General features: G+C 36.7%; 1 protein-coding gene and 1 long non-coding RNA gene across 6 annotated transcripts in view; both read left to right on the forward strand.

The window, feature by feature from the left end:
• CUNH8orf34 (chromosome unknown C8orf34 homolog) overlaps positions 1-21489 on the forward strand; it is a 162711-nt gene that overhangs the window by 23031 nt on the left and 118191 nt on the right. For 4 of the 5 annotated variants that reach the window (XM_042868948.1, XM_042868949.1, XM_042868952.1 and 1 more), the window contains exons 2-4: positions 10101-10248; positions 11210-11341; positions 17444-17572. In XM_042868948.1, coding sequence (XP_042724882.1) covers positions 10101-10248; positions 11210-11341; positions 17444-17572 — 409 coding nt within the window. The remainder of the gene's footprint in view (positions 1-10100; positions 10249-11209; positions 11342-17443; positions 17573-21489) is intronic. The other variant, XM_042868950.1, reaches the window with a different exon arrangement.
• LOC122178674 lies at positions 19328-20292 on the forward strand. The gene is made up of 3 exons (XR_006178414.1): positions 19328-19350; positions 19706-19783; positions 20218-20292. It is a non-coding gene; the product is annotated as an uncharacterized LOC122178674 (long non-coding RNA).

The following is a 21489-nucleotide window of genomic DNA, read 5'->3' on the forward strand; positions in this document are numbered from 1 at the left end:
TGGGACTGGATCTAGTAATGATCCCTGGGGTACTGTGCTTATTACTGGCCTCCAACTAGACTTTCCACTACTATGACCCTCTAGGCTTGTCTGTTCAGCCAGTTTTTGATCTACCTTACTGTCTGTTCATTCAGCTCATACTTCAGCTTCTTTCTGACAGTCTTATGGAGGACAATGTCGCAGACCTTTCTGAAGTCCAGGAAGACAATATTGACTTGTCTCTGCTCATCTATCAAGCTGGCCATTTCATTATAAAAGCTTATCCGTTTGGTCAGCCATGACTTTTTCTTGACTGAATTCATGCTAACTATTCTGGATGATTTTGTTCTCTTTCATGTGCCTGGAAATGAATTTCAGGATTCGTTATTTCATTACCTTGTTAGGGATTGAGGTGAAGCTGAAGAACGAGTTCCCTGGGTCCTTCTTCTTGAAGATAGGATCAACATTTTTCCTTTCTTCAGCCTTTCTGCATTCCTTACAGTTGCTACAATTGAGTACATGCTATGTAGAATGTCCACCCAGTCACATCAGCCAGCTCCCACAGCACTTGTAGGTGCATCCTATAGTGCAGGGTTCTGATACACCCGTCTAGAACTCACCCAATAATCCTGTGTGTTTTTTCTTCCCTTCTTCGTTGCTGGATGGGTGACTGCAAAACAATTTCCAGTGAGATATTCCTCTGGTGGTATGTGCCATTAACATACAACAATTGCGACACTCAGTGCTGGTGTTCCGCCTTGAGTGCTGGGGGTTTGCATACATTTAGTAGCTTTTTAAAATAAAAATGATTAAAAAAAACCTCCAAAACTCATAGAAAATCTCTTTTTAAGCAAAATTTTCAACACTGACAGATGATATGTAAATGTCATAAATGCCACATTGTCGCTTTTTCTTTATTCCAATACTGTTATTCACAAAGGAAATGGTCCAAGTAAAATATCAGGCCTTTCTGATGTGACTGTTCATCACCAGTTTTGTTATACTGCTAGCGAAATTTTAACAAGTTTTTAAAATGATGAAATATGAAGTGGAGAAAATTTAGCTTGTTCGTTTTGAAGGTCAATATTTCACATATATGAAGAGCCATATTTTTTAAAATGTGTAAAGGATATTGACTTGAGGACTGGCTTACATGGAAAATTCATGGACTATGCACATTTGTTACTCTAAGATACGTTGCAGCCTGTAATATCAAATATGTGTCAAAGTAATTTTACAGCAAATAAATGTCATTGACAAACAGAAGGAATTATTCTTGTATGTTTGATGTGGGATTTGGATTGCATATTATGAATACATTCATGAATATACACTTGAGAGGATATATAAATCCTTGAAGGGAGCATATAAGCAGGAGGGGGAATGGCTGTTTACAAGGGTGGATAGTGATAGGACAAGAGGGAATGGTTTTAAACTGAGAGAGGGGATGTTCAGGTTAGATACTAGGAGGAAGTTCTTCACTCAGAAGGTGGTGATACACTGGAACAGGTTGCCCAAGGAGGCTGTGGATGCCCCATCCCTGGGGATATTCAAGGCCAGGCTGGATGTGGCTCTGGGCAGCCTGGTCTGGTGGTTGGTGACCCTGCACATAGCAGGGGGTTGAAACTAGATGATCGCTGTGGTGCTTTTGTGGACCATTCCCTCTTGTCCTATTGCTGTCAACCCATATAAACAGCTGTTCACAGAGCTCTTCCAGCCCCTGCCCCCTTGCAAAGAGAATGTACTGTATTACTGGGGCTTTCATATTTCGAAAATATTTTAATGTAGGAAACAAGTCAATTTACCTCTCACATGGTTTGGGCATTGAATGGGATTGGCATGTTCCTTGCCCAGAGGTTGGGTATGACTTTTACTAGCTTTATGCTGTTGCCTGACTCTGGACTTTGGTGGTACTTCTGCCAGAAAAATTTAAGAGTAGCTGTATTGAGAACTAGGATTTTAAATAATGTGAAATTGAAACTCTTAATTTTTAGACCAAGTTTGTCAATGTCATATTTCTGGTATCGTGAGTAGACATTATAATGAGATTCTCACTGGAAAAAAGTAATAAGTCATGTCCTGCATACTAATTTTCTTTAAGCACTGGTGAATCAATCAGTTTAATTCCCCTGAATATTGAAAATAAGAACCAGAAAATTGCATTAGAAGTGATAAATGGGATGCATGTGTTTTAGATGATTTATTTTTTTTTAAATAATTTATCAGCAGCATATCCAATGTGTGATTTAATTTTAAAACATACATTTGCATTTTTTTAAACTTTACTGGAATAAGTAATGCAGTTTAAAGCAAAACAAAATAAAAGAGAGAAAAGCAGCCAACATGTGGTTGGTAGTTGCATTACTTTATTGATTTTTCAAAATGTTTGCATAGATAAATTCTAAAACAGACCTAAGTTTGGGGGGTAGGCTTCTGGAAGGTAGGAAATGCTTAAAATTCTTCAGTCCTAAAGCACTGATCTAGTTCATGAAGGCATTTTATGCATGTACCTGACTTTATAGTTATTTACTTCCCATGCATCAAAATGATCTAAGCCTAAATCCTTTTCCAATTCAGTCTCTTAATGTACCATTCTTTTTTTTTTTTTTTTTTTTTCAATTACTGCCTTTGTCTAATCTTCAGTTATAAACTCTTAATAACCATTACTGTGTGGAGCTGTACTGGGCCTGGCTGGGATGCAGTTGATTTTCTTTACAGCAGACCGTGTGGTGCTCCGTTTTAGAGTTTTGACTGAAGCAGTGGTTGTAGCACACTGATGCTGTAGCAGTTGCTGACTGGTGCTGGCACAGCATTGGGGCTGTCTCTGCTCCCTGCTCTGCCCTCTGGGTGTATAAGATGGAGTAGGTAAGAAACTGGGAAAGATCACTGTAAGAATAGCTGACCTGAGCTGGCTAAAGGGATATTCCACAATGTATAATGTCATGCTCAGCAGTAGAAACTAAGGGGTAAACTATCTTTATCTTGACCCACAAGTTTTTCTTGCTTTTGTTCTTCCAGTTCCCTCCATCATTCTGTAGGTAAAGGAATGAGTAAATGGTGCTGGATGCTTAGTGTCTGGATGGGGTTTGACCTGAGACAGCCATGAAAATATCTAGTGTTTTAATTCCTAGTATCACCTCCCTCAAAAAATAATAATTAAAAAAAAAAAAAATCTAGGTTGGTGTGAACAGTCAGTGAAGCTTAAGCTGGAAATATAATTTTTTTAACAGTTACAGAATCATTGAACACTAAAGAAGATATAACTTCACCTTACTCCTTGAAATTGGAATAAGATTTCTTCAGTTGATCGGAGAAAGTCAACTATAACTCGTAACTGAGTGTTACGAAAAGTAGGAGTGTGCAGTCAGTTTTAATTAGTGCTTTAATTTAAGCAAATCAGCCCAGGTTGTGGTACTCTTTCCTAGCCCTTATCTGTGTGTATTCCTCTCAATACACATCCTTCAAACCTTTCAGACAACCAGGGGTTTTTATTTTCTCTTGGTTGAATCATGAAGCGTTTTGTCTGATTGATAGAGTGGGTGGAAACTGATGAATATTTCTGAATTACACTTGAGATAAACCTAACAGTATGTCTACTGCAATAGGAACTACCCTTGTTTGATAAATCCTTGCTGAGTTCAGATAATGATACGGTAAGCTTCCACAAGTGTGAGATTGTTATGCAGAGATAGAGGGCTGTGGAAAAAAATATAAGCTATTATTGAAAATTGTTGTGATTTGAAAACTGGGGGAGAAAAAGTGGCACTGCTGACATGTGGCACGTAAGAGATGATACCTTTAACTTTCATTCTGCTGCTGTGAAGTAGTTAATGTTTTGGAGTAACCTAGTACTGGTTATCTCCCTGTAAACAGCATTCTTATCTAGAATGATTGAAAGGAGGGAAACTTTCAGAAATAAAGCCAAAGTGTAAATGTATTTGAAGCTATTTTGTGGGGTTGAAAGTGATAGAATTGATTAGGGACAAAGATATTTGAAATGTGAAGAATAAGATAAGTAAAAGAAATTCTCAAAGGGAAAAATAAAGTAGGAATTTCAGATAGATATTGCACATGCACATTTGCAGTGGTTTTGGTAAACTATTATGATATTACTCAGGGGGACTTCAGAACTGTCTACCGGAGCTCATATATGCTAAAGGTTTTTTGTTTCTGCATCAGTAGGATCAGTGATGTGTATTTTATTGGCCATTATGTGCATGAGTTGGATTTGTATCAGACAGCACTAGTTCATCCAACTCAAGGAACTGACTGTATGATTTGCGGGTTTGTGGGTTTGTAGTGGATGCAATATTCTCTCTGTTTTGCTCTCCAGAGGCTCTCCATATGTATGATTAGTAACAGTCCCAGAAATTGATCTTTTAGTGTTGAATTGGTAAAGGTAACTAATAGTTGAGTGTCTAAGGAGGACTTTTAGTTATTTGGTGATGTTTGTTTTCTGAATCTCTCTTCTTTTTCTCATTATATGAACTAATACTTTAACAAATTTGTGTATCAGGACTTGATTTGACATATGAATAAAGCAGCTTGATACATAGATATCTAAATCCAAGGCTGTCCAAGACTTCCTGAAGTCTGAGAATGTTACCTACTTCACTTGTCCATATTGCAGTTTTCTTTCCCAGTAACACCTTTGGGGGAAATTTGTTTGCACCAGTTGAGGGCTATGATACCAGCTTAACACTTTCTGTTCCAGTTGTATTTCATCATGTGCCATAGTGTGTAATGCAGATTTGTGACATTAAATATACCTAGGACTGAAGTGGCCAAGATGAGTCATTTTGGATAAACAAAGAACTGGTTGAAGATTTTAAAAATCAATTCCAAGTAAATATCCTGGAAAAACCTTTCTCCAGTTATTAGTGCACAAATCAGAAAGAGATTCTAGGGAACAAATATGTCAATCACTAAAAGCCTCTATTAAAATTAGGTTTTCACTTGGTTTTAGAGTCTGTGTTCACTTAAGCCTAATGAAGTGACTTCCAAACCTACATGTAGATATCTGCCTGTCTTTTAGGTGTCTGAGCTCTGTTGTGGGCAATGCAGTCAATAGTCAGTGAAGCCTGAAGAGCAATTCTTATCATAAGTGGCCATACGCTGTCTGGTTGGCTGAGCAGCTCTCTGGACTCCCTTGGCTTCTTCAATGACTGACAACTGTGTGAATACTACTGTATTTAATTAATAATGTAATTATTTGATTTTGAACTGAACACTCTCCAAACCTTGTATTTTAAGCTGAGCCTTCTTGTCTTTTTTATTTGGTCAGAAGAGAGAGAACAGGCATCTTTTGAGGGTAATTTACTCTGCCAACTTTAAGCATTTGATTTAAAACATGAAGTGAGAACTTAGTACTGCCAAAATCTGTGCATGCTCTACTATACTCTGTAGGTGTCTATATAGTTAAAACCTGTGATTGTTGTCTACTTACTGTTATCAATTACGAGGTAAGATGGAATGTCTCTTAATTAACTTAATAACCTGGTAGGTACGTTTAGACACAGCTAATTAGAGCTTTTATGTAATTGGGGCTGTGATTAATAGACTATGAAGACTGTTTAATTTGTATTAGGTGCATGGACAGTCACAGGGAAATTGAATTTTGAGGCTATGTTGAATAACAAGTAGAGGACCTCAGGATAGCACAACAGTGAACAATTATTCTCTTAATAAAGAATTAATATATTCAGTCACTAGTTATGTCCTGACATACAGGTGTTTTTCTTTTTTGTAGTTCACTCCTGTGACTCCCTCCGCAGGATCTTTCACGCTGTTATTAATGTGTGCATGAATCTCTGTTTTGGAAATATCGATAACTTCTTACAGTTAGCAGTCTAGCAATGTAGTTTACTAAAACTAATGATAACGTGAATTATACTGGAGCTTATTTCACCTTTCTGCCCCCCCTCCTTTTTTTTTTTTTCCTTTTTTTTCCCTCCCTCCACTAGGGGTGCATTCTGGGTGGGACAGAACCTAACTTGGGGCAATTCAGTGAGAAAGCAGCAGAAATGAACTTACTTACCCAATTGTTAGAATCATAGCATTGCTCATGTTGGAAAAGACCTTAAAAATTATCAAGACCAACCTCAACCTAACCAAACTACCCTAACTCTAACAGCCCTCTGCTAAATCACATCCCTGAGCACCGCATCCAAATGGTTTTTGAACACATCCAGGGATGGTGACTCAACCAACTCCCTGGGGAGCCTATTCCAGTGTTTAACAATCCTTTCTGTAAAGAAGTTTTTCCTGATATCCAACCTAAGTTTACCCTGGTGCAACTTGATGTAATTTCCCCTCGTCCTGTCACCGGTGAGAAGAAACCAACCCCGCTTTCGCTGTAAGCACCTTTCAGATACTGGAAGAGAGCAGTAAGGTTCCCCTCAGCCTCCTTTTCCCCAGACTGAACAGCCCCCATTCCTTCAGTCTCTCCTCATAGGGCATATTCTCCAAGCCCTTCACAAGCCTTGTTGGGGATCTGTAGTAGTCTTGCAAGTTCCCTTTCACCTCTTTTCTGTGCATCTCCCACGACTCCAAAGGGAATGAATACGTACTGACCTTTGGACATGCTTCTTCACCTGTTAGGCAGCTGGAGGGGGAAGTCTGAGGGACTGCCACTGATGGAGAGGGCAAAAAGATGTAGAAAAAGACACGGAGTGAGAAGTTGTAGCAGTGGAAATAAGATAGGAGGAAAAGATGATGTGTGATGAGTTCATCTGGCATCCTGGAGACGCAGTCTGTTATAACTTTCTATTCACTATCATTAAGATACAATGTACGTGGAAAGACATACTGTAAAGACAGTCAACCCTTTTGTTTTTTGAATTAGGTGAAATTGGGAAAAAAGGAAAAACACGTAATGAATATTTTTAGAGGCATGTAAACATTTTGCAGTGCTTTTTTTCATGCATAGTCAAAACTTCTCTCTTGAATTTTTCATAAGAAATGAATCCTAGCTTTAGTTATCTTGTGCCATTTTTATTCTACTGTTAGTGCAGAGGCGGCTTCATTGAGAATAGTTGGTCTGTTTTCTTATTTTTTTGTTTCTTTTTCTCTACTTAACATATTGTGAGTCAGATCAGACTGCTGCTATCAAGAAAGGAGCTTTATTTTTGTAACTTGAACACTTCAGTTTTTCATTTAATACTTTTGCCATCTCTGACATAGTTTTTGAACTATTTCAAACTTGTAAGAGTATATTTAGAGTACTATGGAGTACATTTGCTGTCTATTAGGCTGTTGTTTGAACAACAAATGAGAGCATCAACTGAGCTTCGGATAGTTCAAATGGAAGTTTAAGACAGTTTCTCTTTTAATAAGAAATGGTTCTATAGTGAGAATATCTTTACAGTAGGCTTTCCTTAACTATAGTAAACACTTAACTGAGAAGAAAACAGGGTTTTTACCTAAAACGTGAGTGGAGTGCTGAGTATGGTTATTGGCTTTGTGAAGTTTTTGCTTTCCCTCCCTGCTGTGTCTTAACCAAACAACCAAAGACAGGCGAATAACCTATTTCCTGTTAACTGCCTACTTGCTAGGGATGACAAGAGTCTCATCTTTACAATTGTCATGGGCATCAACAGCATAGGTTGGAGCCTGGGTGAGTGGAGCTAGGTGCTTTGACATCACGTGAAGTAGCATAATGTTTTGGAATTGTATACTAATTTCATTTTATGAGAATTCCTCATAAAGAAAAAACTTTTTTTTCCTTCTTGTGTATAATATTGGCTCAATATGTGACTCCAGCTAGATAAAAATAACCTCTACCTAAAGGTCTTTTAATCTTATTGAGATTGCTGTCGCAGAATGGCTCTGATTAGCTGATGATGCTCTGGGACGCCACTGATCTGTAGATCACTGAGTTCCCTTTTTCAATGTAACAGTGAACAAAAAACTGGTCCTGAGTAGTAGCTGATGTCATATCACCTTTCTGTGCAACTGTGTTTTTAAGTGTCATTGTTATATCTCAGTTTAAATTTATTAAATCTGTTGTTTGGTTTTTTTTTTTTAAGACTTTTTTTTTTTCCCTATAAAAAGTAGGTTAGCAATAGCAACAATCGAGTAGCATTGGTCATATATTGATGTGTAGATCTCTTCTTATCTTTTTTCAAGTTATATTTAATTTTGTAGTGTATTACCAACACCCACACATCTCTAAAGAAAATTAGTATCAATGCATGTCTCTCAGTTCTTATTTAGTTTTTATTAGTCTACAGTAGAAAAATTAATTTTTCAGACCATAATTCAAATAAATGATTGAAATTGCATCTTAGAGGTTACAGATTGACACTTTTTCTTTGGAAATAGAATCCTCTGCAGTGGAATTCCTACTGCTATTGTGGTCCATTACAAGCACAAAATTGCATCTTTCCACTTGTCCCTAATTTTGCATTTTGACAGGGAAAAAAAGAAGGTTTGCTGTTACTGTTGCTAAGCAACAAAAAGATGAATTATTCCAACTTCTGGATTTTTCTTGTATGATGTGTGTTAGAAGGATTTTCCTACATTGGCGAAAGATAGTCTAGATGGGGTTATACATTTTTGTTCCCTGTGCATGGTTGTTGTAAATCACACTGTTTTGTTTTCTGAAACTTAATTTCTCTTTCTGAAATGGAAAGCTTGTTTCTTTTTCAGTTTTCCACTTACACATAATTTTTACATCACTACTTGAATAAAAAAAAAAAACAGAAACAGAAAGCATTGTAAGACAGTAAGTTATAGTCCAAGTATTGCATACTATTACTTTTATTTACAAGTAAGTAGAATAATATAGTCCAGTTGGAAGTGACTTACAAAGGTTATTAAGTCCAACTGCCTGATCACTTAAGGCCTAATGAAACATTAAAGTACATTATTAAGGTATTATCCAAATAACCTCTTGAAGAATAATAGGAATTTTGTTACAGTCATCCTAAAATTGTCTTCTTCCAACACAGTTGATTTTAATATCAAGTAACTACTGGTATTTGAAGAGTATTTTCACACATCAAATGATGTGTGAAAAAGATAGAAACTTAAGCGTAAGGAAGTTCTGGTAAGGTTTGTGCTTGAGGGTAGATTAGAGAATCAGAATGATTTTGAGTTGGAAGAAATCCTTGAAGATTATCTAGTCTGTGAATAGGATGATCTTTCACGAGGTTGGGTTTCTCTAGGCCCCATCCAACTCAGCTTTAAACTCTTCAAATGATGGAGCATCCACAGCTGCTTTGGACGAGCTGTTGCAGCTTTGTAATGCTCTTAGTAACTTGATCATTTTGTTCTTAATAGCCTAATTTTTATTTTTGTTTTTGTCCTGGTTTTATTGTAGGTTGATATGATATATTGGCCTACACTTGCTAATTGATTTCCACTCAAGATGCAAGCCGATACAGTACCACATCTTCCTTCTAAATTCCTTATATGTGTAAGAAGCCAGGAAAGATCTTGAACAATAAAGAGGCTGCTTCTCCTTGTGCAATGATTTGAGGCCATTGTGTACAGCAACAATAAGAATGTGTCAATAAATACATGGGAGATTGGGTTTTGTATCCATGTCTGCAACAGTGTGGTAACATAATTGCTTGTGGCTATGCAATATTTTTATTGCATAATAAGTTTTGGAGGACTTTTAAAAATAGCTTTCTCTGTTTGTTTGGACCTCGGAGTTCACATATGTGAATGCATATTCACTGTTACGTGTGACTTGTAAGCCGGCTTACTGATGTAATGAATAGATGTACTGAATTCCATGCAGAGGAAACCTGGCTATGTGGTCAGAGAAGAGCTACTCACTGCTCTGGAATGGTGCTGGCTCTGAAAGCTTGAGAGAACTCAGGTTCTCTCTGAGTAAATTCTATCATGTAGCAGGAGTCCGGTTGATTTGTGTAAATTATATCAGATGAGTAGTGATAAAAAGATGGAGATAATTTCAGATGTTAACACTTTAGACAAATAATAGTATTAGTTTGAAGACAGGTTTGTCTTCAAGCTAAGCTTGAAAAAAGCTGTTTGTTTAAAAGCTGAAAAGAAGCTTTTTATTAATGGTTCTTTATGTCACTAAGTATAAGATTATGTACACTATTCCTCTAATTTTATTTTTTTTATTGTTTTCTCTAAATTTTCTAAAGGAGTTGATGACCAAGCTGATAACAGAGACACCTGACCAGCCAATCCCATTTTTAATTGATCATCTTCAGTCTAAACAAGGGAACCGTGGTCAGCTTCAGAGAACACTGTCTGGCTCTGCTGCCCTTTGGGCAGAGAGTGAAGCATCAGGTATGTTCTGTAAGGTGGGAAGGGCTACACTAATATCTTCCCACAGTTTTCGTGGGTTGTTTCTTGGATGCTCGTGTATTTACTGTGGAAGTGCTACTCTGTGCTTTTGAGCATACAAATCCTGTTTGTTCATGAGAAACAGAATTTAATGTGCATAGACTGAGCTAGTAGAATCACAGAATGAATTATAGAACGTCATGGGTTGGAAGGGACCTTAACAAACATCCAGTTCCAAACCCAATAGATCAGGTCCATCCAAGCTAGCCCTGAATGCTTCTCTTTTAGTTTAAAACCATTCCTCATTGTCTTACCACTATTTACCTGTGTAATAACTCAGTCTCCATCCTGTTTATAACCTCTCTTTTAATACTGAGAGGTGTTGCGTTTTGTTGGATTTTTTTTTTTTTGGTTGTTTGTTTTGTTTTACTACAGTCATTTTTAACAAGCCATCATTCTAACATTCAATATGCTGTTATAACTTTGTGACCTCCACTGCAGATAATTTCTGATTGTAGATGTAAAATAATAATAAATTTGTGATTCCAAAGCATTTCTGAGAATGTTGGTTTTGCATGTAAAAATTGACTGGTTATCTGTTTCAGACTATAAATGATCTCTAGCAGTTGTTTGTAGTCAACTGCCTGAAAATTAACTATTTATATCAATTTTAACATTTTAGATATAGACTGTTAAATGTTATGATACAGAGGTTAATGACCTCTTCATCAAAAAAAAAGAAAAGTATGTTTTGAAATAAAAGGGCGTTAAGGAATTTCTCAGTTTTAGTGTTTAGGAAAACAAAAAATATATGGAATTTAGCAAAAATCAGGAAAAATAGTGCTAAAAGAATTGTCTGTGATTTTCATTGATAAGACTAGGAATTTCTGAATTAATTGTTTATGGTGTCTTCGGAAAATGACCCTGTGAAGATTATAATTGCTGGATTTTATTCTTCAAACAGAAAATAAAGGAACAAGGAGAGATTTCAGAAGTTATGATAAGCCTTGGCAGGTAAATGCAAAGAAGCCTAAAAAGTCAAAGAGTGACCTTGCCGTATCCAATATCTCTCCACCGTCACCGGAGTCCAAGTCATGTAAGGTTCACTACATTATAAGCTTGTGCACATTTCTAAACTCATAGTCTGAGTTTCATCTCATTAGGTTTTTCTTTACATTAGGTTTAGAAAGGAAAGCAAACTGTGAGCAGTTGAAATGACTAGAGAGACATATTAGCAGAGTTTGAATCTTGCTTCACTTTCATATGCATTATGAATTTGTAATTATATCCTATATTTTCATCTAGCTTCAAAATTATGTTTTATTCTCGCTTTTTACAGTTTTTTATTTATCATGTCCAAAACTTTTAAGTATCTTTGAGTTTAATGAAGTGTCCCAAATTGTAAATGTATTTAGTAATAGAAAGCTTGCTGGTTTTCCTCTGAAGAGCAAGATGTGGAAGTCTAGAATTCAGTTGACTTAATGGAAAATATCCCAGTGACCACAGAATGTCAAAATCAAAGGTGAACAGATATTCAAGAAGTGGACAGTCACTCATAATTTACAGTCTTTGCAGGGTAACAACAGTTTATAGAAGCAATGGCCAAGAGTGTCCTTCTGTCCTTCTTTAAATTACCCCTGCAAATATATCTGTGTGACTTTTTAAATATGTTAAGCACATCATTAATTTTTTTGTGCTTTTGAATTACATTTTAAGTGCTATCGCAGAGGGTAGTTTCAGCAATGTGCCTTCTTGTGATATCTTGCTTCTCTTTTTTTCTGCCAACAAACAAATTAATAGTGACCTTTTTTTCTGGATTTATGCCAAAATTAGTGAGCACTCTGTGCTCCTCCAATCACTTGGATCAGTGGAAAGCAAGCATGTTCAGCAGCAATTCATTTCTCTATCCAGACTTCCCACCTGTGATGCATCTTCAGCTTGTAATTTAAGATGTTTTTGGTGTCGCTGTAAGTTGCCTTTTTTTTTTGTTTGCTTGTTTTGTTTTTTCAAAAGCTCTTCAAAGAGGTAGTAAGGACTTTAACTAAGAAATAATATGGGGGCCTATTGAAAGCTAAAGTTTTGCTTTCAGATTTGTGTAAAATACCAGAAGACCCCTCAGCCATCTCCTCACTTGCCCTACAAGAACACACCTTACAACATACCTTCCCCTCCCCAAATAAAATCAGCCCAAAATTAAATGGAATCCATCACTTGTAACATATTCTGTTTCAGAACTTTTGTCTAAGGACTGTCTTTTTCAAATGATCCAGAACTTTTAACTTGATGAAATGATAGAGTCATAGAATGACTTGGATTGGAAGAGACCTTAAAGACTGTCTAGTTCCAACACCCTGTCACGGGCAGGATTCTCGGCCTCTAGATAAGGCTACCCAGGGCCCCATCCAACCTGGCTTTGAAGACCTCTAATGGTGGGGTACCCACAGCTTCTCTGGACAGCCCTGTTCCAGTGTCTTACCACTCTCTGAGTAAAAAAATTTCTTTTAATATATAGTCTAAATCTCCCCATTTTATTTTAAAACTACCCCCCTTGTTCTATCACTATCTGTCCATGTGAAAAGTTGATCTCCCTTCTGTTTATAAGCTCCCATTTAATACTGGAAGGCTACAGTGAGATCTCCCTAGGGCCTTCTCTTCCCCAGACAAAACAAGTCCAGCTCTCTTAGCCTCCTTTCATAGGAGAGGTGCTCCAGCCCTCTCATCATCTTCATGGCCCTCCTTTTAACCTGCTCCAGAAGCACCACATCTTTCTTGTGCTCAGGCCTGGACTCAGTACTCCAAATGGGGCCTTATGAGAGCAGAGTACAGGAGGATATTCACCTCTCTTGCCTCTTTTGATGCAACCCAGGATGTAGTTGACCTTCCAGGCTGCAAATGTACTGAGTGCGCAGTTCATGGTAATCTTTGGAAATATCATCAGGAGATTATATTTAGTTAATTAGAGAATATCGTTTCTTTCTGCAAAGCTGATGTTGAATTCAGAGTTGATGTTATTCTTGCACAGATCTCTCTTTCTTAAGCTTTCAACTTTCTTTTTTAACTAGAAAGGTTCTTCCAGTTCTTTCTGGCTGTCAGCTATCTCTGTCATACCTGAAACAAGCACACAAATGGGAACTTTGGTGCCATAGCGATCTGAATACTTGTTTGCAAAAATATGCCTGGGCTTTTGTTGTTGTCTGGCAAGGGAAGAGGTTTGAAGCTAGGCTGTGTGTGTGTGTGTGCGTGCGCGTGAGTGCCTGTTCAATGAAATATCTGGTTGATCACATCCAGTATTTGAAGAATAATCAATTTTGAAGTTTCTAAGTAGTTAGTGAAAGAGACTTCTTGCTATCCAGTTAACTACTGTTAGGCAAAGTAGGTTGATGTCTTTGCCAGCTTCGTGTTAAAGCTGTTCACAAGTCATTCTTTCCGTCTACTTCAGCTCACTGTTCTCTTTCAGGTTTCTGTTGGTGTTGTTATATATTCCTAATTGCCAATTTTCTGTCTAGTACTACAGGCCTTTATGCTCTTAGCCTTCTAGTATCCAGATATTGTAAGAACTGTAATCTGAAAGATCTTGTGAGATTTCAATGCCTGAGCAATTTTATGTTCAATAATATCTGCATTTTTGTTCTTTGGGATGTAAGAGTAATACTATGTAATACTATGTGTTACTGAATACACATTACATGAATTACTATGTAATACTATGTGTTAATGAAATGTAGCTCCTAGTCTAGGAAGGGCTTTTTTCCTACAATGGGCAGTTGTGTGCATGAATATGTGGCCTGGTGCCTTGTGATAGGTATAACTTTCCCATGGGGAGATTTAATGGAGGATTTAATGAGCAACTAGTCTAATTTCATCTGGAAATTATGTTTTGAAAATACAAGTGTGTGTAGGGAAAAAACAATACCGAAACAATACTGGTCACCTACTACAACAAAAATGGTCAGCTGATATGACAGAAATTATAACAAACTTAGAAATGAATCTGTTGTTGATGTGTATTTGTTGGGGGATTTGTATGTGGGGAGGAGGTGAATGGAGGACAACACCAGAAAAGCGGAAATACAGGGAAGCATGTTTTTGCTGTCTCCTAAGATGAGATGGGAAAAGGGAAAGAGATAGGGAAAAGCTAAATATTTCTACACAAATGCTATGAGTAGATGTCATGGATCTTCTACATGATAATCAAATAATCTCAAGAGTAAGTATATAAATGTCTCAATGCAAATGAGTTGAGGCAGGTGATGTGATGAAAGATTTAAAATTACTGACATGAATTTGAGGAATGAGTAAGTATATTAAAGGAAGAAAGTTGGAATGTAATGAATGGATTTTGATAAATGTGAAATGAGATACATATGAAATGAAATATGATGAACTTTGTAGAGGAAAAGATGCATTTCAAACGATCTCAGGGAAGGGTCATTATAGTGTTTATGTGGTTCTGCATGCTTCACATAAAGTCATCTGCTTTGAAAAGGCTGTTTTTGTTGATCCTGTTGTTGGAATGGTACAAGTTCACAATTTTCAAAGCATTTAGCAGAACATGAGTCTTGAAAGGAGAGGTGCTTGTCACATAATGTAACAAAGGAAGTTTTAATTTTAGTATTCAATTATTTCTTGGATGAGTAAGTAGGTAAAAAGAAATAAGTCTTCTACAAGTAACAGAAATTTTTAATTCTGCTGTCTTCTTCCTCAGTTTTGTCTTAATAAAGTAAGTTAATGAAACAGAAGTGTTCTGTAATGTGTCTGTTTTGGATACATTTTCACTGAAGTACTGACAGTGGTTCATTAATATACAGACTGTGCTAACCAACAGAGAAAATTTCTACTAGGTTTTTGACTGCTTTCCCAGTATCCATCTAGGGAGATGCAGAACAGTCGAAGATTCTGGTGATTGTAGGGCATTTCTCTGAAACTGGAGACCACACCAAACTAAGAACTGATTCACTCTATCCAAGGCAAAAGTCTTGAAACTATCCTGTTCCCAATGCAGGTCGTCCACATTACCAAACGACTGCTGATCCTTAGAAGCTTCACAGCTGTTGAGTGGAAATGGTTTTCGTTTCTTTCAGCACCTCTTGTGGATCTCATGACAGATTTTATTTAGAAATTATATTATTTCTAAAAAGTTCTGCCCTTATGGATTTTGAAAAATACGATTAATTAGAAAATGACATGATAGCATATTCCAACCTGTTGCAATTTCTTGCAGCCTGGAAGCTCTAAGCCTTGGATATCTTTGTTCATGCTTTTACAATATGAAATTGTTCTCCATTGTATTTCGGTGGTAATGTGAGGTTTCTGTGCTACAGTGAGTTTGTTGTAGTATTGTAAATGGAAAGAAAAATCTGTCAATATGGTAGTAGGTTAGTAAGTGATGCTATACAATATGTTGTTGGTACAGTGAAGGGTGATGGGGAAAAAGCAGGCAATTAAAGTGCATAGGATCTCCGTGTGAACCTAAGGAGTAAAAATGGAGATAACTTGTAGAATTTCTGTGAAAGTTTACTAGATATTTCTATTTGGTGTTAACAGAACTACAGAAAATTTAGAAAAAAATACTAGAAGTAACATTTTGTTTTCTGCAAAATAAAGAAAAATGAGAAACACTGAAATTGTGCTACTTAGTTGAAGTTATGTATGAATAGAGGAAAATTTTGATCACACAAAAATTTTCATGAATTCTAATGTGCATGATCCCTTCTAAAACGGGAAGTAAAGAATTAGCTTTTGAAAGTAGTAACAAAAACTGTAAGCTGCCATCTAACAGGCCTAGTACATTAAGGCCTCTATTTGTTACTAGAAATGACCATAGTTCATTAATTCTTTCTCTCAGAATTCCTTTTCAGAAATACGTGACTCTTTGAACACCAAGGAGAATGAGGCTGACATTTTTCACGCCAACTTTCCTCTCTCTTCTCCTTCTCCTTCTGGAGACTTCCTGTGTTTCTTTCCCCATAGTCTGTTTTTCCTATGTCTTCTCTCTTTCAGAATGTCTGTAATTGCAGTCTAATGTATTAGTATCTGTAAGACTTAATAAGGTTCCTGAGCGGGAGTTGCAGATCAGAATAAACCCTGGGTTTTCAGACTCTATGTAGATGTCCAGTTTATAGATAATTTCATGCATGCCTATGGGAGATAGAATCATATTTTAAAAAAAATACTTTATTTTTGTGACATCTGGGGGACATTGTGCCGTTTCCTTACCTGGCATTTGGCTTAACCTCAACTTTACCTTGTGGAGTTGATCCAGAGTGGAGCACATTCTGTATACATCCAGAGAGCAGGTAGCACTAAGGCAAATTTGAATGGCATCAGTTATTTAAAACATTTTGTACTAGCTACCAAAGCTTAACGTCTGAGATAAATTTCCCCATACCATTATAAAAACACTTTGAAATTGCCAATGATCATGAGATACCTTTGGTGTTTTTTTCACACGGTCTTTAGGAGTCTGCAAGTTTTCTTTGTAGTGTTTAATGAAAAAGATGTTTGTAATCATAAATTAGTTAACAGCTATCAAAATTGAAAATTAATATTTCAAAGCTGGCCAGCAGGCATTGAATGTATCTTTGTGCGCTCTGTTTTTGAAGTTATTCTTAGGGGAGTAGCGATCAACCACTGATAAATGCAGCTGGTTCTTTCTGTTGTGAATGTGAACTAAATGTAATCATCTTCACAGCAGTGTGTGTGCTTCTCAGCATGGCTGTGTTTGGAAACAACCCGACAATTGCTTTTAGTTCAGAAGTCAGTAGATCCAGAGACATTCTTTTTGTTCTCATTTCTAAAAGTTGTTCAGCTGAAAAACTTATTTTGAATTTTAGTCAAAGGTTTCAGTAGTAATTAACATGTAGAAAACTGAGTTTTGGACTGAATTTCCCAAAGACTAAGTTTATTTTCTGTAAGTTTCAGAATTTTTATTATTTTTTAATTGTTAGCATTAGTTGTTGCTGATTGCCAATTAATTCAGTCATAGTCATCCAGAGTATGTATTTGCTCACAGGTGTTTTCACTTTTATTTCACGTTGACCAAGGAAAATATTTCCAGCTGTTAAGTAAGAGGATAATTAAACAATTTCCACTCAAGATTCTTGAGCTTGTAAACACATTGTACAGCTATTTTTTTTTTTTCCTGTAGGAGTCTGAACTACCAAATCTAAACTTCATGTATATATCTGTGTATATTTAGTGCCAAGGTCAATAGAGCATCCTAAGTGGGATTGGAGGACAAAACCGGAGAACCATGATTTTGATGAGCTAAATCATATTCTTCAAGAGAGCAAAAAGCTTGGAAAAGCCCTTGAGAATCTTTCTCGCAGTAAGTTGATTGATTTTAGTTTTTTAATGTAACCATGCAGCCTAAATTGTAATCTGGAAGTATATATCAAGAAGGTGATCTCCTATCCTATCCTATTAAGAGTAAGTTCACTCACATTTGTAGTTGGATTCTGGTTGAGGAGGTTTGCAGAATGTCTAAGGCAATTTAGCAGCTTTCCTACTTCCTGAAACTACTTCCCCTTCACCTTTTTTTTTTTGTTGTTGTTGTTTTTGCCTTTAATTTCTGCCAGCTTAGTGAGTTGAATTAGCTCATAAAGAGATAAAACACAAGAACCTGTTTTAAGGAAAATGGCAGGAAAATGCGGCAGTGTACTGCTGTACAGCAGTGTACATGCAGCAGCTACTCCTGTAGAGGTTAACAGATAGGATAACCGTTTGTGAAACCTTAGACGCATTGGAGATGGAGATCAGACCTGTTATTGAAAAACAGCGTTTCATGGCCTTGATCCTCATTAGTTCCTTACAATTTTCAGAAGCATTTTGGGTAGTTTAAATAAATACTCAGAAACTTGGTAACCTATGGCTTCATCAACAAGAACCTAAGGATTATCCCTCAAGAGACATAGTGAAACAGAAGCGGTGTTTACAAATAGCATGCCCATAGAAGGAATAGCTCTGAAATAAGATGCTAGGTTGAAGTACCTTGATGGAAGCAAACCCTGCTAGCAGTTATCAAAGTGTGAAATGTACTCCGCTAAGGTGCATGAGAACTATGTATGATATGATCTGGGAGACATTTGAATGACAACTGCTTAGCTTCTTCTTTCATTAAGTTTTATCCCTGTCACTTCTTGATTCAGTGAAGAAATTGCAGATGATGTCAGAAGAAGAGATGAATGAAAAATAGAAAATCTGTCTTGTGGATAATTTTGAGAATTTTTTTTTCTATTTTGGGTCAAAACTAAAACTAGCTTGCCCAAATGCCCTCTCCTGCTTGTGCTTTAGCTTGATCACATGAATTATAGTTTGGGAATTTTTCCTATTTATATTAACTGGAGTAGTATTGTTACAGGACTCTTCAAATACATTTCCCATTAGCTACTCTGTCTGCATTTTCTCCTCTAAGGAGCTGAAACTTTTCCTGACTTGGTCTCTGATTTTAGCCCCACCATTGCTTGACAGTATTACTGTGATGTGTCTGGCAATTTCAAACCTTTGTCCTTGTAACCAGGAGTAACACAGATAACGCGGATTCAGAAACAACTTGTTTTCAGTTTCATAGAGGGTTATTTATTTACTGTCCAGAAATACAATGTGATCAGACATAAGAATTCAGTAATATAAATCCTGTCTCAGTCCTACATCTTTTGTCTTTCCTTCTGAGTGTTGTGTAGCTTCTAATGAACTTCTGTTTTCTCATATCTAACATATAGTTAGCAGCATTCTGTGCCTCTTTTTTTCCCAAAGAGTTTTGTAGCAGGAGTTTTCTAATGCTGCACCTCTTCAGAGTCCTGTGCTTGGGCTGGAGGTGAATATACCTGGTCAATATTGTTGGAATCAGGTTTTTGTAGTTATTTCACAGATGATACATTCTTCATTAATTCTTGCTAGTACTTGATGTTTTCTAATGATTTGCCAAGGTAATGCAGACTTTTCGTCTTACCCCCCCTGAGTGCTTTAATTCACTTGCAACCTGATGTAACGTTCACTTTCATGAATGTACTTTCTGTTTCTTCATCCAGATCATTACTGGAAATATTTTCAGACTACTTCATGATTCCATTTCAGATCTGACAACCAGCCCTTGAAAGCTACTCAGTAAGTGCATTTTTTCCCACCAGATGTTATCTACCTAGCAGTGGTTACACCTAGAATGTAATTCTCTGATTTGACTATCATCTAGGATAGCAAAAAAGCCTTATAATAGCTTAAGTATTTTACTACTTCTTCCTCTTATCCACTAGGCAAGTTTCCAAGTTGAGAAAGCACTTAGATTGATTTGGCATGACTTGTTCTTGAGTAATTCGTGTCAGCTGGTTCTTATCACCTTCCCTGTCCATTAGAGGTCCATAAACTGTTAATTTAACAATTTTGTCAAATACTTTTGCTGCTATCGCCTGTAGGCTGGCTGGTTAGTAATTCCTCTTCTTTCCTTTTTGTTTTCTAAATAAAGATGTGGTGTTTCCCCTTTCCTGCCCTCGATTCCTGAAAGACAGTTGGTAATAGTTCTGGGATTTCTTTGGCTAGTTTGGTAGGTACTCTAGCATGAACATCACAAGATTCTGCCAACTTGAATGTATCTGAACTACCAAAATATCTTTCAGCTTTCCCTCATCTGGCCTGTAATTCACCCATCTTAGAATCACTATCATTAGGAACCTGTGATTACGATCTTTTATTGTAAGGATTGAAGCAGTGGAAGTATTAAATATTGAGATTTCTTTGTATCATCCATTATTTGTTTCCCTTATCTTTGATGTAGTAGTTCTGCATTTTACTTTGTCCTCCTCTCCTAATGTATTTATAGTACCTTTTCTTGTGAATTTATTTTTGTTCTTTGATAAGTTGTTATTCATTTTCACTTTAGGCTTTTTGGCTGTATCATTTAAACACTTGTGTCAGATTAATTCTCAACTGTGTGTCCTGTTTTCAATATCTGTGCTTCCCATTTTCACGTCATTTCAGGAAATAACTCCGCTCTGTGCTGTGATTTCTTCCATATTAGGATGATACAAAATAAAGATTCAAAATGAAATACATGAAATTTTTGGAAAAAAAGAAGAGAGATAATTTTAAAAATTAATCTGATCTTATGGTTTCTGTAAGGGGAACTGAAATTACATTTAGCAAATATCTCCGAAGGATTCAATGAAGAGATATATCTAGAGCATTAAAAGTTAAAGATGTGAAACTCATCCTGCTCTGGGCTCAATTATTCCTTATGGTGAATTTTTTAAGAGCTGGGAGAGGTTTCTACAGCTACTTTCTTCAGTGTTACTGCTTGCTTTGCGCATGCTACTCAATGCTTTGGATTGTTACAGGCATGTCCATAAAGTCTGTAAATCTAATGCTACATTAGATACTAACCTTGTTTCCAAGCAGTATGTGGCAGGCAGTGGAGTGGGCTCAATAAATAACTAGTTGAGTGTGCAAATGGATCACAACATACTATCAATGGCTTTTTACAACACATTTAATTCTTCAGTACTTTTAACAGGGACAAGCGCCACATGAAGTTGAATGTGTGAAGTTAAATGATTTTTTCCATCAAGTTCTGGAATTCATTTCATGTTTTAAAGAAATGCTTTGATCTTATAGTGTATTCTAGGACTCTACAGACTTCGTTGCCTCCTATACAACTGACACAGGCTATGAATTAAACTCTAGTTTAGATTGCTTTATTTATTGTTAAATCTCAGCTTTGAGAGAAACCTGTACATTTCACACAAAGTCTACATCCTCCTAAGTCCTGTCAAGACAACATATGAGTAATTTTGTGTTCCAGTACATCCAGAAAAACCCACAACAGTGAATTCACACCTAATGCTAAAGATATGTTGAAAGACTGGAAGATAATATTGCCATTGTTACAGTCTATATGCATAGGAACTTGGTGACTCAAATATACATCTTCTTGTGGTCAACTGTGAGTCAGCACAGAAGGACAACAAGGAAAGCCACAAACCCATGGCTGAAGTGCAGAATAAATTTATTTTTGTTCTTTCTCCAACTGAGGGTATCCCCGAGCAATACTTGGGCAGAGGCAGACATGCGGGAGAAACACAGGCGGTTTTAATCTTGATCCATGCAAAAGGATACCTGGCCTGCAGTGTATGCCTGTTTATCAAGGGTTTATCACCACGCTGCAATCTTCACTGTTTTGATCTTCTCTTTACCAAGCAGGTAGCTCAAGTGTGCCTGGTAGAGTACTTCCAACTCTACCAAACACCTACATTA

Source organism: Lagopus leucura, unplaced genomic scaffold, assembly GCF_019238085.1.
Source record: "Lagopus leucura isolate 7727_CA_CO unplaced genomic scaffold, USGS_WTPT01 Super-Scaffold_100002, whole genome shotgun sequence".
NCBI lineage: Eukaryota > Metazoa > Chordata > Aves > Galliformes > Phasianidae > Lagopus > Lagopus leucura.